The 26290-nt window shown below is 37.3% G+C and overlaps 1 protein-coding gene across 9 annotated transcripts in view; it reads left to right on the top strand.

Moving 5' to 3' along the window:
* Positions 1–26290, top strand: part of LOC139957612 (mutS protein homolog 5-like) — a 116993-nt gene that overhangs the window by 47224 nt on the left and 43479 nt on the right. For 8 of the 9 annotated variants that reach the window (XM_071955302.1, XM_071955297.1, XM_071955298.1 and 5 more), the window contains 7 exons: positions 1854–1992; positions 5472–5534; positions 11572–11643; positions 14704–14760; positions 16776–16848; positions 18626–18735; positions 23144–23224. In XM_071955302.1, the coding sequence (XP_071811403.1) occupies positions 1854–1992; positions 5472–5534; positions 11572–11643; positions 14704–14760; positions 16776–16848; positions 18626–18735; positions 23144–23224 (595 nt within the window). The remainder of the gene's footprint in view (positions 1–1853; positions 1993–5471; positions 5535–11571; positions 11644–14703; positions 14761–16775; positions 16849–18625; positions 18736–23143; positions 23225–26290) is intronic. The other variant, XM_071955303.1, reaches the window with a different exon arrangement.

Here is a 26290-nt window from a genome sequence, read left to right as displayed (position 1 = left end):
TGCTACAGCCGTATTTTCCTTTTTTAGCTAGCTATTATTCATTTCGAAAAAAGTAAAAACTACTTTCGGTGAAGGTCTCTGACGTTTATTGGTAATATTTAGTAACAAATTGTGACAAGGTTAGACAGGCGCGTAGCGAGGAATTTGCCAATGGAGGGGCCAAGCTTATAGGCAAACTATTTAAGCGTAGCGCCACCATGAGTTGGCGCGAAGCGTGTAAGAAAATTTTGGCAGAAAATGCCCTCCAGATCGCTTGAAATGACACTTGCCAGGCCTTGTAAGTTGCATCTAGAAGCATTTTCTATTTTTGAAATTACTACTGATATCATAAAAAAATACAAAAAATATGCTCAAGGTCGCCCCCTTCGCCCTCCACCTTGGCTACGGGCCTGCGGTTAGAAATCTTGTAGGAAACAGGCCAAATGGAAACCAGTGAACCCATATCGATGTGAATCATGTGTGATTGTACGTACTTACACTCATACACAAGAGATGTACAGACATTATGATAGTTATCATGAGTGACAACATGCTTTACGTCACAGGTCACAGAAACGACCACGAAGAGTCATTTACCTCATGCAGCATGTGTTGGATGAAGTTTTAGCCACCGCCAAATATGATTTGGATAAATAATCTCACACATTATTTTCTATGTATAGCCACAAAAAAACTATGCCACCAAATATTGGGGGGATATTAGATACTATATCCCCCCACCTAAATTATTGAGGGTTAGGGAAGGCTTGGGTTATGGTAAGGGTTTGCATGTGTGACTTTGCAATAAGGATGGTGTTTGTGTGTGAGTGACACCTTGTTTTTAAAAGGGAAGGCTGGGGTTATGGTACGGGTTTGCATGTGTGACTGTGAAATCAAGATGGTGTTTGTGTGTGAGTGACACCTTGTTTGTAAAAGGGAAGGCTGGGGTTATGGTACGGGTTTGCATGTGTGACTGTGAAATCAAGATGGTGTTTGTGTGTGAGTGACACCTTGTTTGTAAAAGGGAAGGCTGGGTTTATGGTACGGGTTTGCATGTGTGACTGTGAAATCAAGATGGTGTTTGTGTGTGAGTGACACCTTGTTTGTAAAAGGGAAGGCTGGGGTTATGGTACGGGTTTGCATGTGTGACTGTGCAATAAGGATGGTGTTTGTGTGTGAGTGACACCTTGTTTTTAAAAGGGAAGGCTGGGTTTATGGTACGGGTTTGCATGTGTGACTGTGAAATCAAGATGGTGTTTGTGTGTGAGTGACACCTTGTTTGTAAAAGGGAAGGCTGGGGTTATGGTACGGGTTTGCATGTGTGACTGTGCAATAAGGATGGTGTTTGTGTGTGATGGACACCTTGTTTTTAAAAGGGAAGGCTGGGTTTATGGTACCGGTTTGCATGTGTGACTGTGAAATCAAGATGGTGTTTGTGTGTGAGTGACACCTTGTTTGTAAAAGGGAAGGCTTGGGTTATGGTACGGGTTTGTATGTGGATACCCCTTATTGAGGTCAGAAGCCTGTTGTTTATACTGAAAGTCAAAAGTCATTAGCATGCAACAAAGGGGATAAAGTGAAACTTCTTGTAGACACTTTCTCAAAATGGAATTTGGGATGAATCACTTATAGATTATGGATGCTCCAAATTGAGTGAACACTATTGTTTGCATTGGAGGTCAGTTCAGGTCAATAGAGGTCAAATCTAAAAACCATTATTTTGCCTTCCGCAGAAAAATATTTTTCTTTTTCAAAAATATCAAGAGTTTTATAAAAGTAATCCCTTTGGCTGAATCTTTTGAAGTATTTAAAATGATTTCAGGTTTCATAGTGATTGCAATCTGGTTTCATTCTTTCTTCTTTTGAACTATTAGAGTATGGTTCATGCAGCCTTCTCGGGATCTAGATGTTTTGAAACGACGACTGGATGCTGTTAGCTATTTTGTGAATCCAAGGAATGCAGAAGTGACTTCATCTTTTCAAGATGCTCTGAAGCAGATTAAAAATGTCCCAGTAAGTAAAGACCACAAACCATATCACTACCTGATAAAACTGAGCATGTCAAAACCTTTAAATTTAAACACATGTTTTTTTCTAGATTTGTCCTCACTGCTTGTGTTGTTTGCAATGGTTTGCTGTCTATAATGCATATTTGATTTACCATATTTCCTTGTGTCTGCTAGTATTTCAGCAGAGACACTTAGAGCCAGTCCCAGTGTCAATTATATTCATGGGCCCTGTATTTGCACACACAAAATTATTCTTAATGTCATATTTTCCAGGGCCCTGGAATTGACCCCAGGTCCTGTGACTGTTGCCCCCTGAGCCTCTGTCTCATCAAGCTTGATTAAGTCTCTTGGCTTGGTGGTTGAACACTGTTATTACTTTTGTAGTACACTACTCATGTTATTTCAGACTTGTATTGAGTCCTTTAATTTTTGTTCTAGTTATGTGAACCAAGTTGTGCTAGTGATCCAGATAAGTTTACAATATTTCAGTTCAGCTTAGAAAATGGAATTCCTTACAACACTGTCCATATTGTAAACTGATATAAGTGGTTCTTTCATCAATTGATGAACATGAAGAATACTTCTGTATACCGGTTGTTGGATATGTCTGTAGGTTTGTACTATACAGTCAGTAGGTTTGTTAAATACATTCAGTAGGTTGATTAAATATAGTCAGAAGGTTTGTTAAGTACTGTCAGTAGGTTTATTAAATACAATCAGTAGGTTTATTAAATACAATCAGTAGGTTTATTAAATACGGTCAGAAGGTTTATTAAATACAATCAGTAGGTTTGTTAAATACAATCAGTAGGTTTATTAATTACATTCATTAGGTGTGTTAAATACAATCAGTAGGTTTGTTAAATACAATCATTAGGTTTATTAAATACGGTCAGAAGGTTGATTAAATACATTCAGTAGGTTTGTAAGTTAAGTACTGTCGGTAGTTTGTGAAATACAATCAGTAGGTTTGTTAAATATAGTCAGCAGTTTGTTAAATACAATCAGCAGTTTGTTAAATACATTCAGTAGGTGTGTTAAATAAAATCAGTAGGTTTGTTAAATACAATCAGTAGGTTTATTAAATACGGTCAGAAGGTTTATTAAATACAATCAGTAGGTTTGTTAAGTACAATCAGTAGGTTTATTAAATACATTCAGTAGGTGTGTTAAATACAATCAGTAGGTTTGTTACATACAATCATTAGGTTTATTAAATACGGTCAGAAGGTTGATTAAATACATTCAGTAGGTTTGTAAGTTAAGTACTGTCGGTAGTTTGTGAAATACAATCAGTAGGTTTGTTTAATACAGTCAGCAGTTTGTTAAATACAATCAGCAGTTTGTTAAAAACATTCAGTAGGTCTGTTAAATACAATCAGTAGGTTTGTTAAATACAGTCAGTAGGTTTGTTAAATACAGACAGCAGTTTGTTAAATACGGTCAGAAGTTTGTTAAATACAGTCAGGAGTTTGTTAAATACACTCAGCAGCTTGTTAAATACAGTCAGTATTATGTTAAATACAGTCAGTAGGTTAATTACATATAGTCAGTAGGTGTGTTTAATACAGTTAGTAGTTTGTTAAATAAAGTCAGTAGGTTTGCTAAATACAGTCAGCAGTTTGTTAAATACAGTCAGCAGTTTGTTAAATACAGTCAGCAGTTTGTTAAATACAGTCAGGAGTTTGTTAAATACAATCAGTAGGATTATTAAATACAGTCAGAAGGATATTCAATACATTCAGTAGCTGTGTTAAATACAATCAGTAGGTTTGTAAGTTAAGTACTGTCGGTATTTTGTTAAATGCAGTCAGTAGGTTTGTTAAACACACTCAGCAGTTTGTTAAATACAGTCAGCAGTTTGTTAAATACAGTCAGCAGTTTGTTAAATATACTCAGCAGTTTGTTAAATACAGTCAGTATTATGTTAAATACAGTCAGTAGGTTAATTACATATGGTCAGTAGGTGTGTTAAATACAGTCAGCAGTTTGTTAAATACAGTCAGTAGGTTTGTTAAATACAGACAGCAGTTTGTTAAATACAGTCAGAAGTTTGTTAAATACAGTCAGGAGTTTGTTAAACACACTCAGCAGTTTGTTAAATACAGTCAGCAGTTTGTTAAATACAGTCAGCAGTTTGTTAAATATACTCAGCAGTTTGTTAAATACAGTCAGTATTATGTTAAATACAGTCAGTAGGTTAATTACATATAGTCAGTAGGTGTGTTAAATACAGTCAGCAGTTTGTTAAATACAGTCAGCAGTTTGTTAAATACAGTCAGGAGTTTGTTAAATACAATCAGTAGGATTATTAAATACAGTCAGAAGGATATTCAATACATTCAGTAGCTGTGTTAAATACAATCAGTAGGTTTGTAAGTTAAGTACTGTCGGTAGTTTGTTAAATACAGTCAGTAGGTTTGTTAAATACACTTAGCAGTTTGTTAAATACAGTAAGCAGTTTGTTAAATACAGTCAGCAGTTTGTTAAATACACTCAGCAGTTTCTTAAATACAGTCAGTATTATGTTAAATACAGTCAGTAGGTTAATTACATATAGTCAGTAGTTGTGTTTAATACTGTCAGTAGTTTGTTAAATATAGTCAGTAGGTTTGCTAAATACAGTCAGCAGTTTGTTAAATACAGTCAGCAGTTTGTTAAATACAGTCAGCAGTTTGTTAAATACAGTCAGGAGTTTGTTAAATACAATCAGTAGGATTATTAAATACAGTCAGAAGGATATTCAATACATTCAGTAGCTGTGTTAAATACAATCAGTAGGTTTGTAAGTTAAGTACTGTCGGTAGTTTGTTAAATACAGTCAGTAGGTTTGTTAAATACAGTCAGCAGTTTGTTAAATACAGTCAGCAGTTTGTTAAATACAGTCAGTATTATGTTAAATACAGTCAGTAGGTTAATTAAATATAGTCAGTAGGTGTGTTTAATACAGTCAGTAGTTTGTTAAATATAGTCAGTAGGTTTGCTAAATACAGTCATCAGTTTGTTAAATACAGTCAGCAGTTTGTTAAATACTGTCAGTATTTTGTTAAATGCAGTCAGTAAGTTTGTTATACTGTCAGTAGGCATGTATAACAGAATCTTCTGTGGATAAATGATTCAAATGTAAAGACAAAGAAGGACATTTTCAGTACAACTGCCATGATTACATCATTCACTCTAGCATCATCTTTACGTTACTATTACTGAGTTCTTCCTATGTTCTTGACCAGATTTATTTATATTGAGATTTTCACTTTGCTAATACTTTTCCAATATTTTCATTTCACTATGTTTTATTGTATTGCGCTGTATTTTGCATTATTTCCCAAACAGCTGGGAAATAATAGCATCAATTTGCAACCCTGTTCAACACTGGTAAATAACATTGGAACCTTTCCAATTTGTAAGTACAGTATAGTGTCTGTACATTTTTGTCTGGTTGCCTAAGCTGACATTGTAACTCTTTGTTTTCTGTTTAATTAGAGAATTCTCAAGTTGATGAAACAAGCACAGCCATCTGTTAATGACTGGCAAACATTGTACAAGGTAATGAAGAAGGCATTCATCTGAAGTCATATCTCCACACAACAATGTCACTGACTCACATTTGACTATTGGTTAACTTTGGGTGTCTCCTCTTTCATGGCTTTGCAGCTATTAGTGAATGTGTCCAATTTGTATTGTGCTCCATCTTACTACAAGTGGAAATCAACAACATTGAAAGAAGTACTTCCTTGGATGTAAAGTGGAAATTTTTAGATACATTTTGTAACAAAATTTCATAACTTTGCATTGTTCCTCAAAATTTATTTTCTTTGTATTAAAAAAGTAATTAATTTTGAGCTATGATTTTGAGCTGGGCAAAATTTGAAAATATTTAGGAGGTAAATGGCATAGTTGAAATTCCCAATGTCCTACGTGGGCCAAGGTTGAATTTACAAATTAACTTTCTGTTGGGTTAGACATAAAAGCCCCACGAGTGTTCTCCCCTTCACCGTCTGATAGCCTTCCTACACCACTGACAATTGTTACTGGATATATAGATTCCTGTGCCTCAGAATACTTGTGATAGAAGACATTCCTTCTCTTACAACGTAGTTGCAGCTCACATTGTGTCACTTTGTTGTGCATGCTAAGGCTGCTCTCTTGAATTTGTAGTGGTAAAATGGTAAATGTGTTGAATCAAATATGGGAGACAAAGTTCTGGCCATTTCATCAACAGAAACTGCCAAATATGTCTAAATTACAGGTCAAAGTCAAGGCCTGTAAGAATTGACATTTCCAAAGAGTAAACTATATGGGTGGCATATGCAGTTTAGTTTTCTGTTTCTCGCCAGAGAATAGGCCACTTTCACAGGAAGTCCTGTTCCCTAAACCTGTCACCTATAGTCTACTTTATTTGATTCTATGTATTTACCATTTACATTAAAATTCACGGGAGACAGCCCTGGCATAGACAACATGTTTCATGCTTAAAAAGGTGGGAAATCTTTAATAATTCTTTCCAGTTTCTGAGTTATATTGTCATTTTAGTAATTTTATATTTATGACGCTTCAAGTGCAGTCTAGATGAAGAGATTGTGAAGGGCCACTGAAACCCTGCTACACCACTGGTATGGCGGGCCATCGTTCTCAAATCGTGGGGAATCGACTTATACCAATTTAAATTGACATATACCAATATCCTTCGACTTATACCAGTTTCCAGCAGCTTAAATTGACTTCTACCGATTTAAATCAACATATACCAGTTTAATTTGACATATCATCGATATTTAAATCGACATATACCAGTTTAATTTGACATATCATCGATTTAAATCGATATATACCAATTTAAATCGATGATAAGTAAAATAAATCGGTATATGTCAATTTAAATCGACAAATACCAATTTAATTTGACTTATACCAGCTTAAATCGACATATACCAATTTAAATCGATGATATGTAAAATAAATCGGGACATGTCAATTTAAATCGACATCCTCACATGTCAGTCATCACCGAAATCAGGATTTGGAATATGTTAATGAGCTTAATCGATGATATGTCGATTTAAATAGGTATATATGTCAATTTGAGTTGCTAGAAACTGGTTTAAGTCCAAGGAAATTTACTTCTACAGATTTAATTCGACACAGTAGATGGTAAACTGGTAGATGTTGATTTACTTGACATATACCGATTTATTTTACTTATCATTGATTTAAATTGGTATATGTCAATTTAAATCGATGATATGTAGAATTAAACTGGTATATGTCGATTTAAATCAATGATATGTAGAATTAAACTGGTATATGTCGATTGAAATCAGTAGAAGTCAATTTAAGCTGCTGGAAACTGGTATAAGTCAAAGGAAATTGGGTATATATGCCGATTTAAATCAGTATATGTAGATTCCCCACAATTTGAGACTGATGGCCCGCCATACACTGGGTGTGTCTTGTCTATTATGTGCTCCATCTTCACTACCTCAGGTGTGTCACTTCTTAGTGGGTGTGTCCCGTCTATGTTATGCTAATCTTTTAACTCTCATTGGCAAATGGGTGTGTCATGAATGTGTTGTGCTTCTCTATTGACTGTCACGTCTGAGTGGGTGTGTCTTGTCTATAGTTTACTTTTCCTTTAACTCTCACCTGCAAATGGGTGCATCTTGTCTGTATTGTGCTTCTCCATTGACTGTCACATATTAGTGGGTGTGTCTCATCTATGGTATGCTTTTCCTTTAACTCTCACCTGCAAGTGGGTGCATCGTGTCTGTATTGTGCTTCTCCTTTGACTGTCACATATTAGTGGGTGTGTCTCATCTATGGTATGCTTTTCCTTTAACTCTCACCTGCAAGTGGGTGCATCTTGTCTGTATTTTGCTTCTCCTTTGACTGTCACACGTTAGTGGATGTGTCTTATCTATGGTATGCTTTCCTTCTACTCTCACCTGCAAGTGGGTGCATCTTGTCTGTATTGTGCTTCTCCTTTGACTGTCACACATTAGTGGGTGTGTCTTATCTATGGTATGCTTTCCTTCAACTCTCACCTGCAAGTGGGTGCATCTTGTCTGTATTGTGCTTCTCCTTTGACTGTCACATGTTAGTGGGTGTGTCTCATCTATGGTATGCTTTTCCATCACTTTTCACCTGCAAGTGGGTGTGTCTTGTATGTATTGTGCTTCTCCTTTGACTGTCACGTGTTAGTGGGTGTATCTCATCTATGGTATGCTTTTCCATTAACTCTCACCTGCAAGTGGGTGTGTCTTGTATGTATTGTGCATCTCCTTTGACTGTCACATGTTAGTGGGTGTGTCTCATCTATGGTATGCTTTTCCATCAACTCCCAGGTCTGCAAGTGGGTGTGTCTTGTGTGTATTGTGCGTCTTCATTGACTGTCACATGTTAGTGGGTGTGTCTCATCTATGGTATTCCTTTCCATTAACTCTCACCTGCAAGTGGGTGTGTCTTGTATGCATTGTGCTTCTCCTTTGACTGTCACGTGTTAGTGAGCGTATCTCATCTATGGTATGCTTTTCTATTAACTCTCACCTGCAAGTGGGTGTGTCATGTATGTGTTGTGCTTCTCCTGTGACTGTCACATATTAGTGTAGTGGGTGTGTCTCATCTATGGTATGCTTTTCCTATGCTTTTCCATTAATTCTCACCTGCAAGTGGGTGTGTCATGTATGTATTGTGCTTCTCCTTTGACTGTCACGTGTTAGTGGGTGTATCTCATCTATGGTATGCTTTTCCATTAACTCTCACCAGCAAGTGGGTGTGTCTTGTATGTATTGTGCATCTCCTTTGACTGTCACATGTTAGTGAGCGTATCTCATCTATGGTATGCTTTTCTATTAACTCTCACCTGCAAGTGGGTGTGTCATGTATGTGTTGTGCTTCTCCTGTGACTGTCACATATTAGTGTAGTGGGTGTGTCTCATCTATGGTATGCTTTTCCTATGCTTTTCCATTAACTCTCACCTGCAAGTGGGTGTGTCATGTATGTATTGTGCTTCTCCTTTGACTGTCACGTGTTAGTGGGTGTATCTCATCTATGGTATGCTTTTCCATTAACTCTCACCAGCAAGTGGGTGTGTCTTGTATGTATTGTGCATCTCCTTTGACTGTCACATGTTAGTGGGTGTGTCTCATCTATGGTATGCTTTTCCATCAACTCCCAGGTCTGCAAGTGGGTGTGTCTTGTATGCATTGTGCTTCTCCTTTGACTGTCACGTGTTAGTGAGCGTATCTCATCTATGGTATGCTTTTCTATTAACTCTCACCTGCAAGTGGGTGTGTCATGTATGTGTTGTGCTTCTCCTTTGACTGTCACATGTTAGTTGGTGTGTATCATCTATGGTATGATTTTCCATTAACTCTCACCTGCAAGTGGGTGTGTCATGTTTGTGTTGTGCTTCTCCTTTGACTGTCACATATTAGTGTAGTGGGTGTGTCTCATCTATGGTATGATTTTCCATTAACTCTCACCTGCAAGTGGGTGTGTCATGTATGTATTGTGCTTCTCCTTTGACTCACATATTAGCGTAGTGGGTGTGACTCATCTATGGTATGCTTTTCCATTAACTCTCACCTGCAAGTGGGTTTGTCATGTATGTGTTGTGCATCTCCTTTGACTGTCACATATTAGTGTAGTGGGTGTGTCTCATCTATGGTATGCTTTTCCATTAACTCTCACCTGCAAGTGGGTTTGTCATGTATGTGTTGTGCTTTTCCTTTGACTGTCAGGAGTTAGTGGGTGTATATCATCTATGGTATGCTTTTCCATTAACTCTCACCTGCAAGTGGGTTTGTCATGTATGTGTTGTGCTTTTCCTTTGACTGTCACGAGTTAGTGGGTGTGTCTCATCTATGGTATGCGTTTCCATTAACCCTCACCTGCAAGTGGGTGTGTCATGTATGCATTGTGCTTTTCCTTTGACTGTCACATGTTAGTGGGTGTGTCTCATCTATGGTATGCTTTTCCATTAACTCTCACCTGCAAGTGGGTTTGTCATGTATGTGTTGTGCATCTCCTTTGACTGTCACATATTAGTGTAGTGGGTGTGTCTCATCTATGGTATGCTTTTCCATTAACTCTCACCTGCAAGGGGGTTTGTCATGTATGTGTTGTGCTTCTCCTTTGACTGTCACATGATAGTGGGTGTGTCTCATCTATGGTATGCTTTTCCATTAACTCTCACCTGCAAGTGGGTTTGTCATGTATGTATTGTGCTTCTCCTTTGACTGTCACATATTAGTGTAGTGGGTGTGTCTCATCTATGGTATGCGTTTCCATTAACCCTCACCTGCAAGTAGGTGTGTCTCGTATGTGTTGTGCTTTTCCTTTGACTGTCACGAGTTAGTGGGTGTATATCATCTATGGTATGCTTTTCCATTAACTCTCACCTGCAAGTGGGTTTGTCATGTATGTGTTGTGCTTTTCCTTTGACTGTCACAAGTTAGTGGGTGTGTCTCATCTATGGTATGCTTTTCCATTAACTCTCACCTGCAAGTGGGTGTGTCATGTATGCATTGTGCTTCTCCTTTGACTGTCACGTGTTAGTGGGTGTGTCTCATCTATGGTATGCTTTTCCATTAACTCTCACCTGCAAGTGGGTGTGTCATGTATGTGTTGTGCTTCTCCTTTGACTGTCACATATTAGTGTAGTGGGTGTGTCTCATCTTTGGTATGCTTTTCCATTAACCCTCACCTGCAAGTGGGTGTGTCTTGTATGTGTTGTGCTTCTCCTTTGACTGTCACAAGTTAGTGGGTGTGTCTCATCTATGGTATGCTTTTCCATTAACTCTCACCTGCAAGTGGGTTTGTCATGTATGTATTTTGCTTTCTCTTTGACTGGCACGAGTTAGTGGGTGTGTATTATCTATGGTATGATTTTCCATTAACTCTCACCTGCAAGTGGGTGTGTCTTGTATGCTTTGTGCTTCTCCTTTGACTGTCACGTGTTAGTGGGTGTGTTCATCTATGGTATGCTTTTCCATTAACTCTCACCTGCAAGTGGGTTTGTCATACATGTATTGTGCTTCTCCTTTGACTGTCACATATTAGTGTAGTGGGTGTGTCTCATCTATGGTATGCTTTTCCATTAACTCTCACCTGCAAGTGGGTTTGTCATGTATGTGTTGTGCTTTTCCTTTGACTGTCAAGTCTCAGTAGGTGTGTCTTGTATAAGTTTTACTTTATCTTCAATTACAATATTTCTTGTATATGTTCTGCTTCTTTCACTCTCACCTGCTATTGAATGTACCTTGTCTATTGTATGCTTCTCTGAGTGGGGGTTAGGGGTAAGGGTTAGTTTACCTATTTGTGGTGCATCTGATCTATGTTATGCTTCTCCTTGAACTCTCACCTGCTTGTGGGTGCATCTTCTCTTTGTTGTCCTCTACCCGGGCTTCATACTTACAAACGATCATGCCTATGATGTGCTTGTACTGAATAGTGATTGGTGCTTCTGTATTGTTTGCCTTCCTTTACAGAGGTCTGTTGGGACTTATTTTTATATATATATACATGTGTGAATTAAATATATGTTCTTATTACTCACTTGTATCACTTCCTTTCTTCACTCAGACTGCTTACAATGCCATCAGTATTGGAGATATCTGTAGAGCTCAGAATGCAGATATTCATATCTTTAAGAAGGTAAATTGATCCTGCTTTGGATATGAAATTTTTCTTGTATTTTTGAAGTATTAAATATTTTTAACACAAGCATAAGGTAAGTCAATTAAACAATGAATGATTTCCATGACTATAATGAACCCTAAATAAATAACATCTAATTTTGACAAAGGTGTGTGTGTGTAGGTGTACATGTGTCTAATTCCTGCTGGTAAAGCAGACATCACTGAATTGGAAATTTGTTACTAAGATTGTGAGAGATAGAATAACTACATACACACGCTTCCTGTCCTGCGTGTTTAACTGGCAGTTCTGTAGAACATAGAAAAGTCAATATTGCAGAGACCAACTTTGATTGTAGAAACCTTTTGTGTGGTTTGCCTGCTTGTTTACATGATGTTTGTGTTTGTCTGGTGTTGTGTATATCATTCAAACTTAACTTTCCGAAGCTGCCTATTGGCTCCTCCATTTTTAAGAGTTTTAAGAATTGTTGACATATATCACATTGAACCAAACCTAGCTATGCTTGTGTATACTTAAGTTTGTATTTTAGTGGCAGGTTTGCAGCTATTTTTAATCTACACATTATTTGATCAAACTATGACAACAATGTTAGCCCCCCTCTTTCTTCACATGGAAAAATATTTGAAACATGTAATTGAAACTCTTTTAAATTTAAGAGTCCAATTTAAGCTTTACATGCAAAGTAATTAAAACATTTAATTGAAACTCTTGTTAAATCTAAAAATCCCTTCTAGCTTTACATGCAAAAGTAATTGAAATATATGTAATTGTGAAACTCTTGTAAAATCTAAAAATCCCCTCTAGCTTTACATGCAACATAATAAATGTAATTGAAATATGTAAAATTGAAAAATATCCCCTCTAGCTTTACATGCAAAAATAATTGAAACTCTTTTCTTAAATCTAAGAAACCATGCAAAAGTAATTAAAACATATAATTGAAACTCTGGTTATATCTACAAATCCCCTCTAGCTTTACATGCAAAAATAATTGAAACTCTTGTTAAATCTAAGAAACCATGCAAAAGTAATTAAAACATATAATTGAAACTGGTTAAATCTACAAATCCCCTCTAGCTTTACATGCAAAAATAATTGAAACTCTTGTTAAATCTATGAAACCATGCAAAAGTAATTAAAACATAATTGAAACTCTTGTAAAATCTACAAATGCCCTCTAGCTTAACGTGCAAAAGTAATTGAAAAATGTAATTGAAACCCTTATATTGCATTCGTGTTTATCTCTTGTCTAGTTTAAGACACCTCTCTAGCTGTACACTCAAAAGTACCTGAAACCCTTATATTGCATTCGTGTTTATCTCTTGTCTAGTTTAAGACACCTCTCTAGCTGTACACTCAAAAGTACCTGAAACCCTTATATTGCATTTGTGTTTATCTCTTGCCTAGTCTAAGACACCTCTCTAGCTGTACACTCAAAAGTAACTGAAACCCTTATATATTGCATTTGTGTTTATCTCTTGTCTAGAGTCTAAGAGGTCTCTCTAGCTGTACACTCAAAAGTACCTGAAACCCTTATATTGCATTCGTGTTTATCTCTTGCCTAATATTAGACACCTCTCTAGCTGTACATTCAAAAGTAACTGAAACCCTTACATTGCATTTGTGTTTATCTCTTGTCTAGAGTCTAAGACACCTCTCTAGCTGTACACTCAAAAGTACCTGAAACCCTTATATTGCATTTGTGTTTATGTCTTGTCTAGAGTCTAAGACACCTCTCTAGCTGTACACTCAAAAGTAACTGAAACCCTTATATTGCATTTGTGTTTATCTCTTGTCTAGAGTCTAAGACACCTCTCTAGCTGTACACTCAAAAGTACCTGAAACCCTTATATTGCATTTGTGTTTATCTCTTGTCTAGAGTCTAAGACATCTCTCTAGCTGTACACTCAAAAGTAACTGAAACCCTTATATATTGCATTTGTGTTTATTTCTTGCCTAGTCTAAGACACCTCTCTAGCTGTACACTCAAAAGTAACTGAATCCCTTATACTGCATTCGTGTTTATCTCTTGCCTAGTCTAAGACACCTCTCTAGCTGTACACTCAAAAGTAACTGAAACCCTTATATTGCATTTGTGTTTATCTCTTGCCTAATATTAGACACCTCTCTAGCTGTACACTCAAAAGTACCTGAATCCCTTATACTGCATTTGTGTTTATCTCTTGTCTAGTTTAAGACACCTCTCTAGCTGTACACTCAAAAGTACCTGAAACCCTTATATTGCATTTGTGTTTATCTCTTGCCTAGTCTAAGACACCTCTCTAGCTGTACACTCAAAAGTACCTGAAACCCTTATATTGCATTTGTGTTTATCTCTTGCCTAATATTAGACACCTCTCTAGCTGTACACTCAAAAGTACCTGAATCCCTTATACTGCATTCGTGTTTATCTCTTGTCTAGAGTCTAAGACACCTCTCTAGCTGTACACTCAAAAGTACCTGAAACCCTTATATTGCATTTGTGTTTATCTCTTGCCTAGTCTAAGACACCTCTCTAGCTGTACACTCAAAAGTAACTGAAACCCTTATATTGCATTCGTGTTTATCTCTTGTCTAGAGTCTAAGACATCTCTCTAGCTGTACACTCAAAAGTGACTGAATCCCTTATACTGCATTCGTGTTTATCTCTTGTCTAGTTTAAGACACCTCTCTAGCTGTACACTCAAAACTAACTGAAACCCTTATATTGCATTTGTGTTTATATCTTGTCTAGTATAAGACACCTCTCTAGCTGTACACTCAAAAGTAACTGAAACCATTACATTGCATAGATCTGTTTATATCTTGTGCAATCTTGTGCAGTTTTAACTACATGAATTGGTATAACTTGTCACATATAACTGTGCAGTTAACTTATGGTTTTGGTATTGCTAATATAAAATAATTGTACAGTTTAGTAACATGATGTTGGTGTTAGTGCCAAATGAACAGTTTAAATTACATTGTGGCTTTGAAACATTGTTGATTTAAGAGGTTTTTCAACATATAAATATCTTGTTGATTTTAGTTTTTCATGTTAATGATTCTTTGCTGTAGATATCTGATTCTTTCACAGAAGATCTTCACTATGTGGCTAATATAATCAGTAAGATTGTAAGTATGATCTTCACAATTTGAGTAATTTGATATGTCAGATTGTATAATCTTCAATATGTTGGTAATAACATGATCAGTAAGATTGTATGGTATTCACTAGTGCTGATAGTCAACTCTTTCTTTTGTAGTTGATTAATTTGCTTAGCTCTTCTCGAGATTACTCGGTACAGTTATGACATGATCACTGTCATTTTTACATTGCAGAAATACAGTCAAAACAAATCTTTACCATGGTGCACTGTCTTTTGTTTGTTTGTCTGTCTTTTGCACTGTCTTTATTTGTTCTTTTGTGTCTTAATGTGTGGAGACTAAATCATGTTAAAACAACTACCAAACAAATACTGTGGACAACTTTCAATCTATAACATTTCTTAAAATCGTTCATAGTAAATCAAAATCTTTTGAATGAATCTAGGAGGCTACTACAACAACTAGCAATAGTAAAAGCAAATGTGCAAACAATAAATACTGTAGATGTAACACTTTGTAGAGTTGTGATGATTAGCATGCAATAGTATTCTGTAGAAGGACATTCAACCTAGTGCAAAAGTAGGCACATTGAAATTAAACTACACCGCAAGTGACGCACTTGATCAGACATCCGATAAATGTGATCCAGGCCAGTAATGTAGTAATTGTAAATATATTTGAAGAAATGACATATTTAATACTTTGGCAATCGTAGAAAATTCATCTTTCGAATTTGCCATTATGCGCAATGATCAAACATTGCAAGGACTGAATGTTGCACTTCAGAACAAGCGTATTACTGACAATTTAACGCATGAATCTAACAGGAGCAGGTGATTGCCGATATTTAACACAGCACAGTGCTAGTGTAGCATTGTGAGAACCTGTACTTTTGCGATACTTGCTGACAAACTGCTATAGTGTTGTTTTTGATAGGTTAGGCTATGTTTCAGAAGCAGTTTATGTGTAGTGCAGTGCTAGTTTGTAGTAGAGTAATTGCAACTTAGGTTTTGAGCGTGATTAATCAAACTTCCAAAGTGTAATCGTGACTATTGGTGATTAATCGAAAACTTAAACTGTCAGCACTAGGATTCACTATTGGGGTAATCTGATCAGTAATATTGTATAATATTCTATATGTGGGTAATAACATCAGTAAGACTATGGTCTTTACTATTTGGGTAGAATAATCAGAAATATTGTATAATATTCACTATGTGGCTTATCTGATCAGTAAGATTGTATAATATTCGCTATGTGGATTATCTGCAGTAAGATTGTATAATCTTCACTAAGTGGGCAATAGCATCAGTAGGATTGTCTTCACTATGTGGGTAATATAATCAGTAAGATCGTATAATATTCACTATGTGGTTAATCTGATCAGTAAGATTGTATGGTCTTCACTAAGTGGGCAATAACATCAGTAGGATTGTCTTCACTATGTGGCTAATCTGATCTGTAAGATTGTATAATATTCATTGTTGCTAATCTGATCAGTAAGATTGTATAATCTTCACTATTGTGATAATCTTATCAATAAGATTGTATGATCTTAACTATGTGGCTAATCTTATCAGTAGAATTGTGTGATCTTCTTTTATTTGAAACGTACATTTAAAGTTAACTATTAAATACCACTTCAAGTACATGTATTAAACTTGAGGAGGATTTAAACTGCTAACTGCAAACCTTTCATATACTTTGCTAATGGAATTTTAAGACACTTTTATCCCCTCATGAACAATTCATTCACAGTAGGTAATATGGAAGTAGTATTGGTATTGCCACAGTTTTATCCTAAATTCTACTTGATCTCATAAAGTGTTTGTCGTATGTGAAGTGGTTCCACTGTAGTACAGAAATATACCAAGCATGTAAACATCATTTGTTCCTGCTATTTAGGAGAGATCTGCTAGCTGTGATAAGGTGCGTATATAGGTTGTCATTTGCGACGTTTAAGTACCTGTGGTGACATCCATATTCTCGATATGCAGAGCTTTTGTGACTATAATTTCTGTTTGCTATGGTCATTTTCTTAGGTTGACTTTGATGAATCTTTTGCTACTGGACGTTTCGTGGTTAGACCAAATGTTGATACAGATTTGGATACAAGTAAGGTTTGCTCCACCTATCTGGGTAACAGTGAGCTTTCATTCAATCATGTTTATTATCCAACAGGGATGTAATAATCAGTATTGAAATCTTGATACAGGTTTGGATACAAGTAAGGTTTGCTCCACCTCTGGGTAACAGTGAGCTTTCATTCAATCATGTTTATTATCCAACAGGGATGTAATAATCAGTATTGAAATCTTGGTACAGGTTTAGATACAAGTAAGGTTTGCTCCACCTCTGAGTAACAGTGAGCTTTGATTCAATGATGTTTATTATCCAACAGGGATGTAATAATCAGTATTGTAATCTTGGTACAGGTTTAGATACAAATAAGGTTTGCTCCACATCTGGGTAACAGTGAGCTTTCATTCAATCATGTTTATTATCCAACAGGGATGTAATAATCAGTATTGAAATCTTGGTACAGGTTTAGATACAAGTAAGGTTTGCTCCACCTCTGAGTAACAGTGAGCTTTGATTCAATGATGTTTATTATCCAACAGGGATGTAATAGTCAGTATTGTAATCTTAGTACAGGTTTAGATACAAGTAAGGTTTGCTCCACATCAGGGTGACAGTGAGCTTTCATTCAACCATGTTTATTATCCAACAGGGATGTAATAATCAGTATTGTAATTTTGGTACAGGTTTAGATACAAGTAAGGTTTGCTCCACATCAGGGTAACAGTGAGCTTTCATTCAATCATGTTTATTATCCAACAGGGATGTAGTAATCAGTATTGTAATTTTGGTACAGGTTTAGATACAAGTAAGGTTTGCTCCACATCAGGGTAACAGTGAGCTTTCATTCAATCATGTTTATTATCCAACAGGGATGTAATAATCAGTATTGTAATTTTGGTACAGGTTTAGATACAAGTAAGGTTTGCTCCACATCAGGGTAACAGTGAGCTTTCATTCAATCATGTTTATTATCCAACAGGGATGTAATAGTCAGTATTGTAATCTTGGTACAGGTTTAGATACAAGTAAGGTTTGCTCCACCTCTGAGTAACAGTGAGCTTTCATTCAACCATGTTTATTATCCAACAGGGATGTAATAATCAGTATTGTAATTTTGGTACAGGTTTAAATACAAGTAAGGTTTGCTCCACATCTGGGGAACAGTGAGCTTTCATTCAATCATGTTTATTATCCAACAGGGATGCAATAATCAGTATTGTAATCTTGGTACAGGTTTAGATACAAGTAAGGTTTGCTCCACATCTGGGTAACAGTGAGCTTTCATTCAATCATGTTTATTATCCAACAGGGATGTAATAATCAGTATTGTAATCTTGGTACAGGTTTAGATACAAGTAAGGTTTGCTCCACATCAGGCTAACAGTGAGCTTTCATTCAACCATGTTTATTATCCAACAGGGATGTAATAATCTTGGTACAGGTTCATTGGGTCATTTAATAATGTTTCCTTATATGTAATTCAACAGCAGTCACTCTGTTTGAGTCCACTCATGACAGTGTAGCACAAAACATATTAGATAACTGTGCATCTTCAGTAGTAGTGATGAATAAAAATGTTGTGTGCTGTGGAAATCCTGTAATAAATCCCAAAGGCAGAAATTATTAGGTTTATTGTGTCTGGATGAATTGTTTGGAGAATGCAGAACTCTAGAAATCATAAAGTTCAAATTGTCTTTAGTAGAAATTGCATTGTATAAAGGGTTTTCAGAAAATGAGTTGCTTGTCATTTGTATGATGTTCTCATAAACTACCAATCATTACTGCATTTTATCACTTCCTAATATTACAGGGAAAAGGACATATAATGGATTACCAGACTTGATGACAAGGGTTGCAAAGCAAGAACTGAGCAAGTTGAGTGAAGATATCCAAGAGTGTAATGTCATTTACCTTCCTCAGGTAAAAATACTTTCAAAAATGTCTTCTTATGTCTAGGTTATAAATTCTTGGGACACTGTGTGACCTAAGTTAATGTTACAGCTCTAGGGAGTGAAGTTTTCTGATGATGTGATTGTTGGTAAACTGTTAAGGATTGCTACCATTTTGGCATCTGTTCTCATTCAACACAAAATCTGTAGTCTGAACTTTGACAATATTTACATGATATGTTGCCATATGATTGTATACATATCATAACATTAGGCCATATCATCCTGTTTTTGCATGGAGTATTTGTTGAGAAATGAACAATGGCTCTCACATCAAATTGATCCATCACATATGGTGTCAGGTTGATAGGGGTGCCTTATGATTTCATTATTTTGTTTGAGTTCTCTGCCTATTGTGAAAAGAAATTGTCATCCAGGATTGCCAGGATTACATCAAGGAAGCCATGCGTGATCTCTCCAACAGTGATATTTACACTCTTCTTGATTCTGATCCCACAGTTATTTTCTCCCAGCAGATAAAACAGACCATCACTGATATGTACCAGCGGAACCTGATCTCTAAGAAGGCTGTTTCTTTCCTTTCTCCCACAGAACTGTAAGGCAGCCAGGTTTTATCTCCTGCCCAAAATTCACAAGCCTGGTAACCCTGGTAGGCCTATCATCTCCCGCAATTTGACCCCACCGAGAAGATATCCTTGTTTGTGGACCACTTCATCAAACCTCTTGTTCCTCAGATTAACTCTTACATCCATGACACTCCAGATTTCCTCAGGAAACTTGAAGATATCAAGAACCAAATCCCCAGTACAGCCATCATTGGTAATCTCGACGTCACTTTTCTTTACACTAACATCTCTCATGCTGAAGGTGTCGCAGCCACGTGTGCAGCCCTGTCTAAGAAGGTCCACCCTTGTCCACCCATCTCTGACATCAAAGTTCTCATGCAACAGGTTCTCACCAAAAACAACTTCACGTTCATGGACAAGCATTACCTTCAAAGACACGGGACTGCCATGGGTACCAGGATGGCTCCTTCCTTTGCTTGCCTGTTTATGTCTAGCCTTGATGAACGCATGCTCAGTACATCTCCCTGCCGTCTTCTTATCTGGTGGCGCTGCATTGATGACATTTTCTTCATAGCCTGCTCACCTTCATCAATCACATCAATTCTTCCACAGCACCATCAATTTCACCTCTGAATACTCTCACCAACAGGTTAACTTTCTCGATGTGACTGTTTTCAAGGAACAGGGTTCTCTCTCTACAGACTTATACACCAAGCCCACAGACACACACCAGTATCTCCATTCTTCAAGCTGCCATCCCCGCCACTGCATGTCTGGAATTGCCTACAGTCAAGCACTTCGTCTTCGTCGCATTTGCTCTAACAATTCCTCTTTCATTCGCCATACAGATGCTTTGGAAAAACACCTTACTGCCAGGGGCCATAGTGCCAGAAGGGTGCGTGAAGCCATTCAGAGAGTCCGATCCCTATCCAGATCATCTACTTTGGCAGTGAAGGACAAAAAGGGAAGAGATTGCAACTACAAGCTCCCTCTGGTTGTTACTTTCCACCTAAATCTTCCTCCTCTTCAGCAAATCACTTCTAACAACCACAACATTCTCCTCGCTTCAGATAGACTCCAACGAGCCGTCCCTGAAAAACCCACCATTGCCTACAGACGTCCACGCAACCTACAAGACCTTCTTGTGCGTGCTGCTGTTCCACCTCTAACTTCGAACCCTACTACGCTCATTCAGCATGGTACTTTCAAATGTGATCGTACTTCGAGATGCATCATCTGCAGCCACCACATTGCATTGCTGAATCCAATTCCATCACCAGCCACAGCATGCAACTCACACACAAGACTAAGGGTCACATCACTTGCACAACCACTAATGTCAACTATCTGATCTCTTGTAAAGTTTGCGGCATCCAGTATGTTGGTGAAACCAAACCACCCTCAAGAAGGAATTCTATGGTCACAGATCCATAGTCAACACCATTAAGACTGAGATCCCAGTTGGAGAACACTTTAACCTTCCCAACCATACCATTAACAACATTTCCCTACAGGGGATAGAATCCTTAGGTAGCCGTCCTGACCTAGTACCAATCAGCAGAGAAAGGCTGTGGATGAAACGCCTTAGCACCATTCAACCTCATGAGCTCAACATTCAGGAAGGATATGACTAACTTTCTTCTGTCCCCACCCTCCATCTCCCCTTGTTCCCCTCCCCCCATCACTCCTCTTCTCATAGCTCTCTTCCACCCCTTTTTCCGCCACACCTTTCTGTCTTTGTCCTTCTCCAGTTTATTCCCTACCCCCTTCCCTTAATCCTCTCTTTGTCCCTCCACTGTTTATCTCCTACCACTCCTCTTCTGCTGTTGGTTTCTTTCTTCTCTCCATCCCTTGTCTACTAATCCCCTTACTTCTATACTCTTTGTGTTCACCATGTCATTAACCTGTCTGTAATCTGTGCTTTTTTTCTGTCTCTTTTGTCTGTTACTTGTCATTTAGCCTCTGATCCTGCTAGGATCGAAACTTCAGGCCAACTTACTTTTACACATACTGTGAAAAGATACCACATTAATACTGTGAAGCAAGAAAAGACAAGTTAGGCCCTTTGACCCCATTGTAATTCTGGCCAGTTGCATTTAACTGTATATATTTGTTTTCTGTGTTTTGTGCTCTCAGTAACAGGGCTGTTCCAGTGTAAGTTCTAAAGCACTTGGTAGCACGCTCCTAAACAGTTACATAAAACTTTCTATCTATATTTGTTCGGATTCACTTTACATATCATTTATGATTTTGTTTCTGTGTTAAAAACAACTATGAACTATTTTTTCCAAATTGGTCAAATATAGTAGATATCACAAGCATGCTACATTTCATAGTTTGGGTTTTGTCAAAACAGTGAAAGTTTGGAACATCTCAAAGAGTTTTTGAAAAGCTGGAAGTTTTAGTTTGCAGGCAGTACAATTTATTTTGTTAAACCCCTATGAAAAGAAATAGTATGCTAACCCTATAATGTTATGGTGAAAACATGTAGTTGATTGCAGTGCATAGCTTCTTATCTCAACCAGTCTTCATGACATCCCATTAATCTAACCTTTATTTATAGATGTGAATCTCCTAACTTATTGAAGTCATCAGAGAGTGGGAAATCAGGTCAAGGTCATTTCAGTTCAAATATTCAGATATGAGCCAAATATCTTGAAAAGTTTCCACTTTGTAGTAATAATATGGAAGTAACTAACAAGAAACTTCCATTGTTTGCAATCGAATGGAGTTTAGATGGGCAACAGCATCCAAAATTGGCCTACTATCTGTTACAAGATTCAAGATTTATTCTACTTGCATGAACAGAAAAAAAAAGTATACTGTTACAGTCACAACAAAAAGTGAGAGGAAAAAGAACCTCTGATGGAGTTAGTCAGCCAGATAACCTACTTTATTGATAAAAACTGTTGTCTGTCTAAACTGCATGACTTACTTTTATGAGGAAGAAAATATACTTGTTTCCAAGTCTATATCCAGGGCTAACTATTTTGATGTTCTCCTTGACAAACTTGTAGTAACAAAATATAATTTGGTCTTCAAATGTCACATGACACAACATGGTTGACATGTTAAACTGATCTCTGAGTAAAAAGCAAACCTATTTGATTGTCTAGGCCATTTAATTGATGTGTTTATGAAAACACTAGTAAAAGTTTAATGTTCCAAGTTTGGGTTGTCAGAAGAAACTGTAATTGACTGAATGCTTACATATGTCAAGAAGAATTTTCTAAATGTTATCATATGATTCAGTCCATGGTGAATAAATGAAGAATGTTTGCACTTAATAATTTATCAGTAACATGGTTCAATGTAACGTCGAACTCACAGTAGATAATTCAGCTATGTATTCTGTTACAAGAATAGTTTTTGAATTGAATCAACCAATCTGTTTGACACTGTTCAGGAGGCAGGCACACCAGTATTTGAAATAATATATACAATGGCGATTACTCTGATGTAATTTTTAATGACTTTTTCTACTTAGTGCATAATTGTGAGTAGTAAACATAAATATTAAATGCACATCCAGAAGAAGAATATGCATCTTATTTCACTGTAAAAAGAATGTTTTGTATCTCACTAGTAATATCAATGAAAACATGCATATGAGGCTTATGGTATCTAAAATATATGAAGAGCTAAATCTGCTCTTTAACAGGTTTCATACCTCACTTGTTCAGCATCATCAGAGATGGAATGTTTCCAATATTTGACAGAAATCAGATTTTTCTTTATTGACAGTAAAAGAACCAATGAAGTTGATCTTTCATCTGTTTTCATACATCACTACTAATAATATTGAAGATATATGTAGCCTTTTGTTGTCTTTCTTTTATTTTCTTGTTGCAGCTTGGTTACCTCTTAGCCATTCCTTGCACACAAGAGATGATTCATAGGCAAACCTTTGAAATTCCTGATCTTGAATTTGTGGTAAGTCTTGTTGTGAATGAGAGCTTTGTATCATTCTCATAATATTTTCATGTTATGTTGTCCATATGAACTAGGAGTCACTGAGTGACTTACACATAAAGATTTCTAGGTCTCTGAGAAGACAGTTCAATAGTCCCAGCATTAAAGTTCTGATTAACTAACAAATATTGTCCCTGATCCCAGGTAGGTTCATTTTATTTATATTTTCATTTCCTGCCTTGTACTTATTTAGTCCAAGAATTAAAGAGAGATGATTGAGACATAACTCATGAATCATTCATTTCAGGTTGGAACATTGGTAGGTTCATCAGAATTTAGAAGAAATGATAACACATCATACCTGTCTACGAACAATAATAAGGGAATTCACTTAATTCAACAAGCATTAGTCTTGTGACAGTATATCATAATAATCATGTGATAATGATGTTTTGATCAAGGTACTCATGTAAAGCTCTGTTCCAATGTCCAGATAGTTTTAAGCCATACAGGGACTACTTCATTTATAGATTTCTGCAAATAGGCTGTTTTGACATCGATTTGAAGAACAACAAGGACATTCTGTACTGCTATTTGCATTAAGGCTTGTACTGATGTGATACATTAACTTTGGGAGTAAAGGTTTCCAGATAGTCTATCCCCTTTACCTGATTGTAACCCTCGGCTATATATCTACAGGCGCATATCCAGGGGGGGGCGTTGGGGGCGCGTGCCCCCTGGGTAAGAAAAAGAGGAGAGAGAAAAAAGAGAAGAAAAAAGAGGGGAAAAAATAGGAAGAGGAGAGGAAGGAAGGGAAAAGAAAAATAAAAAAGAGAGAAAAAGGAAAAAAGGAGGGAGTAAAGAAAAACGCCAAGACACCTGGAAGAGAAGGAAAAACAGTGACATCATTACAGCGCTGATCCCTATTGTATACACAGGGTAGCCAGTGACTGATCAAGGATTTCGGAAGGGGCGTGCCCCTCACCCTACCCCTAACATCGTCAACTCCATTTTTGACATTTCTATTTTGTCCTCTCTCAATAATGTATATATGTACATATATACTATATGTGGTCTATCATAACGCGTCTGAGTGTATATGAAACCTGCTATGAAACCAACTGTGGCTGGTCTCGAACTCGACCGTGTCGTCGGGGAACATGACGCATTTCGGGAAGGGGGCGACTGCCCCCACCCGCCCCCTTGAGCATATTTTTTATGATATCATTAGTAATTTCAAAATAAAAAAATGCTTAGATGCAACTTACAAGGCCGGGGGAGTGTCATTTCCAGCGATCTGGGAGGTATTTCCGGCCAAAATTTGCTTGTACGCTTTGCGCCAACAAATGGTCCTGGGTAGTGCCATTTCCAGCGATCTGGGAGGCATTTTAGGCCAAAAATTTTCTTGTACGCTTCGCGCCAACACATGGTGGCGCTACGCTTAGATAGTTTGCCAACAGGCTTCGCCCCTCACTTGGCAAACTCCTCGCTACGCGCCTGCTCGAACTTGTAAAGCAAACAGCAGATATCACCTTATATCAATGAGCATGAAAATGGTGTTCAAAGATGAACAGCCTCAAAACTGTCTATGTGTGAAGTCATGGGCGTAGGAGCCCAATTTGATTTGGGGCCGTAACGACTTGCCCGAAAAAAAATAACCAAAAATGTTCGCGCGCAAAGCGCGCGTTCAACATGGTAATGTCAATATCATATAAGCCAGCATCGGTTATTACATCGTATGCCATCGTGTACCTTACGATCCGTGAAAGTTGCGCAGTATACCGCGGGATGCTAATGTAAACAACGAAATGTCTTATATAGATGGGAAAACCTTGAAAAGTCGGGCTGACAGGTATTGTGGGCCGCGACGTAGAATCACCTACACAAGCAATGACCCACAGGATATGCGATGAGGTCGAACATGATTTGTGACTGGTGACACTCTTAAAAAAGATTATGGATAAAAAAAAAACTATTGGGAAATACTTGATTCTCAGGCAAAAGTGTACATATGGTTGGTCATTTTTAAGCCTGAAAAGTGCCATTTCCGGTGATCTAGGGGGTATTAAAACCAAAAGATTTTCTTGTACGCTGAGCGCCAACCGATGGTGGCGCTCCGCTTAGATAGCAATTGGCGCCCCCTGGGTCAGAAAATCCTGGATACGCCCCTGATCTACATGTATATATCTACAACCAACCTCTTCCACAAGCATACAACCATACAACCAACCTCTTCCACAAGCATACAACCAACCTCTTCCACAAGCATACAACCATACAACCAACCTCTTCCACAAGCATACAACCATACCACCAACCTCTTCCACAAGCATACAACCATACAACCAACCTCTTCCACAAGCATACAACCATACAACCAACCTCTTCCACAAGCATACAACCATACCACCAACCTCTTCCACAAGCATACAACCATACAACCAACCTCTTCCACAATCATACAACCATACAACCAACCTCTTCTACAAGCATACAACCAACCTCTTCTACAAGCATACAACCAACCTCTTCCACAAGCATACAACCATACAACCAACCTCTTCCACAAGCATACAACCATACAACCAACCTCTTCCACAAGCATACAACCATACAACCAACCTCTTCCACAAGCATACAACCATACAACCAACCTCTTCCACAAGCATACAACCATACAACCAACCTCTTCCACAAGCATACAACCATACCACCAACCTCTTCCACAAGCATACAACCATACAACCAACCTCTTCCACAATCATACAACCATACAACCAACCTCTTCTACAAGCATACAAGCATACAACCAACCTCTTCCACAAGCATACAACCATACAACCAACCTCTTCCATAAGCATACAACCATACAACCATCCTACTAGTGTTTAGGTCAATATGACATACCACCCTTGTTCAACTTTTATTATCCGTAGTTCCTTCATTTTAACTGATACACATTTGTTTCATTTTGAGTTCTGTGTTATAGTAATATTTGATGCACTATTAGGCTACTTACATATGTACTGTTGCATCATATGAGTTCTCAGTTACAGTGTAGTTTACATATGTGGATCCTACAGAAGT

The sequence above is a fragment of the Apostichopus japonicus genome, chromosome 2 (genome assembly GCF_037975245.1).
Source record: "Apostichopus japonicus isolate 1M-3 chromosome 2, ASM3797524v1, whole genome shotgun sequence".
Taxonomy (NCBI): Eukaryota; Metazoa; Echinodermata; class Holothuroidea; order Aspidochirotida; family Stichopodidae; genus Apostichopus; species Apostichopus japonicus.
Note: the sequence above shows the minus strand (reverse complement) of the source record. Positions and strands in the feature narration are given on the sequence as shown.